Source organism: Fulmarus glacialis, unplaced genomic scaffold (assembly GCF_000690835.1).
Source record: "Fulmarus glacialis isolate BGI_N327 unplaced genomic scaffold, ASM69083v1 scaffold1078, whole genome shotgun sequence".
Lineage (NCBI taxonomy): Eukaryota > Metazoa > Chordata > Aves > Procellariiformes > Procellariidae > Fulmarus > Fulmarus glacialis.
The window spans coordinates 58424-67191 of record NW_009226133.1 but is presented as its reverse complement, the minus strand read 5'-3'; the positions used below and the strand labels follow the sequence as shown (position 1 = coordinate 67191).

The 8768-nt window shown below is 42.3% G+C and overlaps 1 protein-coding gene across 1 annotated transcript in view; it reads left to right on the top strand.

The window, feature by feature from the left end:
* Positions 1-8371: 8371 nt before the first annotated feature.
* TMEFF1 (transmembrane protein with EGF-like and two follistatin-like domains 1) overlaps positions 8372-8768 on the top strand; it is a gene marked incomplete at its 5' end in the record, with an annotated part of 50499 nt that continues 50102 nt past the window's right edge. Inside the window, one exon of the mRNA XM_009582693.1 lies at positions 8372-8481. Within this exon, the coding sequence (XP_009580988.1) occupies positions 8372-8481 (110 nt within the window). The remainder of the gene's footprint in view (positions 8482-8768) is intronic.

The window sequence follows — 8768 nt, the reverse complement described above, 5'->3', positions numbered from 1 at the left end:
CCCAGGTCTCTACTGGTGTCAGATTTGGCTGGAATTGCCCAGTGAGTGCAAAAGTTATTGGAAGAAACCAACAGAGACACATTTGGAGAGTCGCAGCTCTTGCACAGCCTTGGTTTCCTTAGAAACTAAAGATTGATAATACGTGTTGTAATCAATCTTGTAAATATGCTATACAAGCATGTTTCTTTTCTAATATTTTATTTTAATTTTATGTAAAAATATGCAATGACATACTAACTTCTTTACAACAGCCTTGCATAATCACATTCAATAATTTTTTTGTAGAAAGCAGATTCTGCTTTGTAAGCAGAAGTGTCCTGGATAGCTGCTAGCAGAAAAGCACACCAGACCTATGTCCTGAAGGCCAGATTGCTGTACCACCTAACCTTGATACAAAAGTGTTTATGAGAGAGAAAATGATTTCAAGTTCTCACTGCATCTTTCCCTGTCTCCAACCAATTGCACAGCTAGTCAATTTGTACCAATTGCTGAAATATTCCCCTACAGATTATACATAATTTCTGAAATATTGTCAAAGCTTTTAATATAACAAAAAAGTGCCTCAACTTTCTCTACAAATACTTTTTTTTTTTGCATGATGGAAACAGAAATGCACCATGGGCTGAATCCAATATTTTGACAGAACTGTCATCCAAACACTCATCACTATGACACTTTCCTTACTTTTTTCACACCGAATAGAGTTAGTCTGAGGCATACTGGTAATGTGAATAATTGCAGTGTGGGAGACTCTCAGGTTCAAAGCCAGTCTTGTTACCTTGCTGTGTGAGTGCTATTTGTTAAAATTTGCTGTGGTTTCCTATTGTGTGCAAGAATACTAATTACTTTAGCAGCACGTATGCGTTCTGTTTTTCTCTGTTTTAAAAGGAGATTATAGTGACTAGAAATGTAAAAGTTTCCTTGGTAAATTGGACGGCACTTAAGCAATCAAATGTTAATGCAGTCTTGTAAAAGTAGTTTTAGGGAAATATTTCAAGCTTTATTCACTCGGATAGCATTCTCAAGAGTCAAAGTACAGCTTTTTTTTTCTGCACAATTGAGTCCTAAATATTGCATCAAGACACAACAAAACAGGTTTTACTAGTCCTATAATACTGCTTAAGATTGTTTTGAAAACAGCAGATTTGCCATCAGCCACCCAAGGCATCCATTAATTGACCAATTAAAAAAAAAGTCTGGGAGTATCTTAATTCCATTAGCCTACAGATGTCTATGTTTTTTTAGGGTAAATTCATTTTAATGATTTTGTTTCTTTTTTTTTTTATATAACCTCAAGGCTGTTCCAATGAATTGTTTTCTTCTAATACAAATGTGAAAGAAAATGATACCGTATCACAGAAAAGGCATTTAAATGAGTTTTAACTGTTTCAGTTATTTAAAACTTACATTTGTTTTAGATTGTCCTATGTTACATATTTTAATTTTCCACTTTTTGTTCTCTGACTGCTTTTCCTCATTCTTATCTTTCGATTATTCACACTCTCCACCTTCTTAATTTCTTACAAATTGTTTCTTGCTAAAATGTCACCTCGAATCAGTGACAACAGCCATCTTCAGAGGGGATATACAGTGTCTGAATGGCATCCTCCTTCTCCCTGAATCATTTCCCAGTAAAGTTTATCTTATTTTCTGTTTTCTTTTCTGAAAAATATACTTTTCCCTATGAACAAGATAGTGTGATCCATTCTGTCTTGCTTTGAATTGTCTGACATGAGCAAGTATTATTTATTTGGACAAGTAATTACTAACTTTGCCTGAGGGTTATGTCTGCTCTCTTATTCCTCCCCCATAACCTCAGACAATTTCTGAGAAGAAATTCTGAGAAGATTCACAGATGTAAACTCTACAATGCAAATTATCATGATTTTCGTACTCCACAACTGCTGAAACAGATGGGGACAGCAAAAAGATATGGATAACCTAATGTAAAGACTGCTTACTAGTTACCAAATAAATGGTGTTTTCAGGTTTTGTCAATGATACATACTTGTTTTGGAAGGTCACTGTTCTGAAGGCACCACGTTTTAGTAATACTTCGTGCTCTAACCGACGAAGCGGGAAACCACACTCACTCCTTTGGTGGCAGCGCTAAAGCCAGGGATCCTCCTCGACCAGGGGGCAGGTAGCAGTGGCTGCTCACTCACTGTCTGCTAGGATGAACTATGTTTCAGTGAAACACCTTATGAACATGAGATGAAGAAAAAGCAGGAGCAGATACGAGGTGTTTTCTTCAAATGGCATCGGTGGCAGGTGTCGAAGAAATTGATGCAAAGCCTGGGGGCTTCCTTTCCTCCAGAGCTGTTTGTGTACAGGTACACATCTGAGCAGTAAGTGCTGGCTTGTTTTAAAATAAACCATCTTCACCACGCAGGCACAAAGCAGGTGGAACAACACTTCACCTTCAGTATTTGGCATACGTTAGGTGAGTTTGGCTCCTAGTTTTGCTTTTTGCTACAGAAACAGAGCACAGAAGTTGTGGTAAGAGATGTCAGGTTAGCGCTGGCGGATGTGCACACTGAAGCTGGTAGAAGATAAAAATATCCTTCTGTGTCCACCACACAAACCACCTTTGCTTCCCACCTCCTGCAAAGAACTGAGACACCTGTGTATGTGTGTGTCCTCGAGTCCGTGTCCTTGTTTCACATTCCTACTGTTGAACTAGCAGTCCAACATATGGTTTCACTATCCTAAAAGAAGCCACAAAGTCTCCAGGAAAAAGGCTATTCTTAGCTAATCTCACTGTTGGGATAGTGTAATGCCAGTAAGGGGAATGCTCCTTCTCTGCCGGTACTTGGTCACTGCTTCTTCAGTGGCTCTGCAAATGGACCCCCCTACTTCGGAGATCTTTTCCCCTTAAACTTCTTATTTCAACTTGCAAAGCAGAAACATGCTGTTTCTTGAATGTTGCTCTGATGTTTTGAAGGGGGCAGAGAAAATATAGTGGATGAGCTGTAAAAAAAGATTATTTAAGGAGGGAAACTGGTGTAGCAGGTGTAGTAGGAACCAGTGGGGAGTTGAAGACCTGCAATAAAATAAATAGAAACAAGTTCTGTTGGGCATGGCTGTAACTTGCATTTGTCTGTGAGATTTGTACCCAGTGGCTGAAATGGGGAATAACTTACATTGCCTCACTTCAAACACATATGCCAGCACTTTGCCAGTGTCAGAACAAGTAAATCATATGCGGGGACTCCCAAAATTATGCCTCCTGTCCACAGCCTGTGTGGAACAGATCTGTAAGCATTTGTATGACTTACTGCAGCAGTGGCAGTACTGGGTGCACTATGAAAGAGCCATGGGGTGGGGCCGAGCTTGTAGATTAAGACACCTAAATGTAAATGATTATGTGTCGATGTGTACATGTGAGCTAAGTGTCTGACCCAACGTCAAAGCCACTGTAGGCGATGGTAATCTAAAGTGATTTAAGCTAGTACCAGCTGGGATGCTCGTATGTCTGCATGGGATTGGTAGGATCTACCGGAGAGCTGTGCTGTTTTGTTCTGAGCTGGCAGCTGGAGGCAAGCAGAGGTATTGCAGGGGCATCCAAAATACCTTTTTTGCAGCGATTTTATTTACCCAAACTCACCTTCATGGTTCAAGTGGACAGGCTGTGCTTGGGAACAAGTAGGACATAGGACTGTCTCTGAGTGTCATCTTTGTTGTGGGGCAAAGGGTGTGACTGGTAGGTGAAATTGTATTCAAGCGTTAGATTTAAGACACAGGTTATTACTGTACTTGTCGCGTGAGCAGCTCAGCTTTATAATCCTTAAGGAAAAGGTTTTCTTTTTTGTTTTTTTCCCCATTAAGTTCTCCAATCATTCCTAAATAATTTGTCAAAACCAGAACGAAGCCCATCCGGAGTCATAAGACTGACTCCCAAAATCGAGTAGGATATAGGTTTTCTGCTCATCAGATTTTGACTCTCTTCTGTGGTCCTGAGAGCTCATCCAGTCATAATGCCACTATCTCCAGTATACTTTGTGGGCTCTAACATACCCTCACACAACATAATTTCTCCTCTGAGCCCTTTCCCAAGCCAATGTTGACCCCCTTCAGCTGTTCTTACAATTTTGGGGGTTCTTTTAACCCGTAGAGTAGCAGACCCTTTATGAACTTTCCCGGGTCTCTGTGTGTGTCTGTATATGACCTCCACGAGAGGTCGTACATCCTAATTTAAAGCTTGGCTTCACAAAGAACAAACTGTTTGGAGGACAGAAAAGCAGCAGTGAGGTGCCCCACACTGCTTTGCTTTTTCCCTCTAGTGAGAATGGTGCAAGCTGCTCCCCATCTTCTACCAAACCCGTAGGTCAAGAGGAAAAGGGGGCGAGGGGTCCCGGCACCTCCCCTGGTTGGGGTCTTACCCGTAGGAAACAGAAAAAAGGCAGGCAGGCAGGCAGAGAGTTTTTTTCCCAGGCACAGCTGAAATATTCAGGAGGGCCAAAGCTGGCAGCACTGCTACTAAGCCCATCCTCTCACTTCCATGCGGGAAAGGTATTTTTTTGGTTCCTTATATCCATTCATCATTACTATTGTACCATTGCCATCCCCAGGAGAAACATGAGTTTTGAAAAAACAAATTGTTACCAGATTAGCCCATCTTAGATTTTATTTTATTCTCAAAGTATCCAGATGGAAGCAACATGTTTGATGTACTTAAACCTACAAATTTGATTTCATCTTCAGGATCAGCATTTTGACACGTGTAATTTAGCTTGTAACGAGAGGTTCACGCCTCAGAGCAATGCATTTGAAGGTCACAGGCAAAAAGCTAATCTCCAGCTCCTTGTATTGAGCTGTACTTCAAATTCTCTGAAAGGAGTCAAAATGGAGAAGGCTTGACTCATTTTTATTGATGTATCAAATTATCTCAAAGTGAATTCATTTCAAAAGAGGAAAAAAACCCGAAAAGACCTTGATGTGGGTCTTTGCAGCCAAATTCCTGCAAGCTGCTCTGTGCCGGTCAGCCCTTACACCACCAGGAACTTTATTGGCTGCACAGATACTAGCAAATCATTTTTAATACCTCATTTCAGGTCTTTGGAGATTAATTTTATCATAAATTTGGAAGCCTGATTTAATTGCGCTAATTATATTTTCTCCTGGGAGTTGATGGATTACTGCTTACCATCTTCTCGCTGTACGTAATGAATCACACTGAGGCTTTCTCTTATTTATACCTGCTAAAAGTCTAGGAAATGAGTTGTGATAGGCATTAAAGAAACATGTAAGAAATTACCCTAAACCATTTGCTACGTGTTCCTACTCCTTTCATAGGTCTGTTCTCGCATATGTTGATAACGATTCTGTTCTTCTGGAAATAATTGCAGAAACTCCATTTTATTTCTCTCTCTGTGGGGAATCCACTGAAGAGAGAGCATATTTCAGACATGCGAGACATCCACTGTTCCTCATCACATCGCTCTATTGACATCCATTCTCATCTATTCATTTTTGAACCGAACGCCGTAGATGTGGGAGTCATGATGGCCACCACACTCCTCCGTGCTTGTAAGTCCATCAGACGCAATCGTGCGCATGTCGGGGGCTTGATTTCGCACCTGCTGGAATTTGCCATTGAATGGAAGCAGGCATTAGGTGACATCCTGACATAGAATAAAGTTAATCTGTCACGTTCAAGTGCCGGTCACTGGGGTATCTTGTCTTTCGTACGGTTTTGGAAAATCGCTTTGGCGCCTGGTCTCTGCATGACCTTCCCTGCTCAGCGTTCATCTCATGCGAAAAAAGCTTATAATCAGTATTTATCATTTATGTGAAATAAAAACTCTCCACTCCTAAAATGAAGTAACCATTAAAACGGTGTGCTTTGTGTCTTCTTAACTCCTCCTGTGGATTTTTTTTAAAAAAAAAAGAAGTCTCAGTTTCTTGGGGTGAGGGGGGCTCACAAGGGCTGACTCCCCCCCCCCCATCTTCACGTCTCCTGTTATAGTTTTGTTCTGAAATCTTTCCCTTTCTCTCTGGCTTTTGCAGCCAGAGCAATAGCTAAGTTAGGAACAAGTACATCTCCGGTTCAGCCTGGATGCTGAACTGCTAGCTGGGGACTGTTTCTGACCTCACCCCTGCGTCCCTCCCCTCCCATGCAGAAAAGTGAGGTCCCTTGCCCCCTCCATGGCGGTCGTGTGCCCTCGTCCCTCTGGGGGACACAGAGGTCGGGGGAAAGTCTGCGCTACGCTGCTTGGGCAGTTGGACATCTTGTAGACCCTCAGGATTTCAAGCACGAGTTGCAGCTGCCAAGGGGTTTCTTCTGCTGGTTGGGGGTGTCGGGCAGGACGCTGCCAAGCACCGAGCCCAGTGAGCTCGGCTGAGAGTTGAGAAGGAGGACCCACACCTCTTTAGTTTCCTGAGCTGATGAGAACAGGATTTTGAAGGCTGCTCACACTGTAATTTGTCTGTCTGGTTATTCCCTTTTATAAATTGCATTTTCTCAAATGCGGTATCGCCTAAAGGTGGATCCTTCTTTCAGATATGACAATCATTTCCCCTTAATTAATTTTGATGGTTTGTTCGTCTTCGTGGAACAGATCTTCACGAGGAGAAAGGAAGGCACATTTCCTTCAGAAGCGAGTTATGACCACACTAAATTGAAAAGCTGCGGTGTTCTGTCACATTAACTCGATCCCTACAACGCAGCAGTCGCGCTTGATAAATGGCGACATTAAGAATAACATTAGAGAACACGTGTGCGGGGTTGTGATGGCAACCAGGATACCTAAATACCCGGTGTTACATGCATTGCCCTCCTCATTTATGCCTTTGGGAATGATGGACGTAGGGAAAAAAAATCAATATTTTTTCTCACAGTTGACAAACTATGTGGATTATAACTGGACCTTCTGTTGAGCTGTAATCCTGTAACTTTAGTGCTATGAAAAAATACGTAATTATGCTGTATTAAATACCGAAGTATATGACACATAGCATAATTTATTACACAAATTACTATATAATTATATATTTATTTATATAAACTATGTGTGTGGGTGTATAATGTTACGTAAACCCACAGGAGCAGTTTTCCAGGGTGTCTGTCACTGTCATACCGAAGTGCTGACACTGCTGTGAGCAGGAGGGTGACTGCCTATTTAAGACTGTAAGTGGCAGCGAGCATTATTTTCTTCTGCTTTTGGCCTACCTTTCCCCATTTTTGAATGGCTGGTATTCAGCACTTTCTTTAAGCCAGTTATCTGGGTAGGGCTTGCTTATTAAAAGTCACAGACATTATTTTAAATCACTTCGCTGTCAATGAATCTCTTTAGTGGGTCATATTACTGTAGAGTCCTGAAGGTTTCTGACTCGAGCCGAAGCACAGACAGCTTCAAATTATATCCTTTGATATCAGTGCAGCCTTAAACAGTGGCAGGGGATTTTTCCAGAGCCCTTTGTGTTATTTTCGCCTTTTCATTGCAATCAATAGTAACAGCACTCTTCCCATGCAGGGGGACCTGGCAAGGTCATGTTTAGGCTAACAGTGACCACTTCCATTATTCCACCAATGCCTTCTTTTGCTCTCTTTCCTGTATATAGTTCAAATCAAATACTTATTTCAAAAGAATATATTTATTCTCCTTTAAAACTACCCTTGGATATGATGCCTAAAAAAGCTTGAAGCCATTTAAGCAACTTTGGTGTTGGAGCTATCGCCTATGCAGTTGATGTATACAGCCCCTTGGTTTCCCTCTTGCTGGCTGTACCTCTGCTGCTGGCTTACTGAGCACTTATTTGTGCTCCGTATTTTTATGCAGCAGCTGAGGCAGAGGGCTCTGGTTCACTACTCTGGCTCCTACAGTGCAAGCAAATTGTAGTAGTTTAAACACACTTCAGTTTATTTTTAGTCTGAAGGATAACAGTGTGGGCAAGGCGGAGACTGGAAAGCTGGGCAGAGAAATTCTGATGTTTTAGCTGTTGTTCTTCCTGAGGACCTTAGTGGTGAGTAAGGCAAAAAGAGGTAGCGGGTGAGAAACACGGGCTATGGCTCTTGTAAAGGTCCTGACTCCTGCTAGGCATAATTTCTGCAGAGGAAAGTTTTGTACTGGGGGCATCCCTGGCAGGGGATGAGAATTTGGGTGGTGTAAACGCCCACCTGCTCTGTATCTGTTTGCGTGGTGAAGCGGCATTTAGCCACAGCCGCTGTGCTAACCAGGCAAAGCTGCCTCTGGGGAGCCGGACGGAGCCGACGCAGGGCAGCCTGGGAACAGCTCTGGCTTTTTCCTTTAATTTCCATATGGGTGTAAGGCAGCGGGGGGAGCTCAGTGGGTTTGAGGACAAGACAGTCCCCAAAATTACTCATCTTACAATTTTTTTTCTGTCTCCTTTTTCTATTTTTTTTTTGCAGAGTTAAATGTAAGGGAATCCGACGTAAGAGTGTGTGATGAATCGTCATGTAAATACGGAGGAGTGTGCAAGGAAGAGGGTGACGGCTTGAAATGTGCGTGTCAGTTCCAGGTAAGGGCTGCTCACCTTTTTGTTTGCCGTTTCTGACCAATCTTTTGGGTGTATTGAAGTATTTGTAGAATCACGGCGTTAAAAATTTCACTCATCGACATATATAATCTAACCATAGGCTCCTTTTTTAATGGCACCGATTGGGATGGTATGTGACTGAACTTCACCAGCGTGTGCTCAGGGAGCAAGCGGCGAGTGTAGCACCACGTTAGCTCCCCGCACGGTTTTGGTAAGTCAGCCACAAGCACAGACCGATGTGGGGAAGAACGGAGGGCCACCACGTGCCG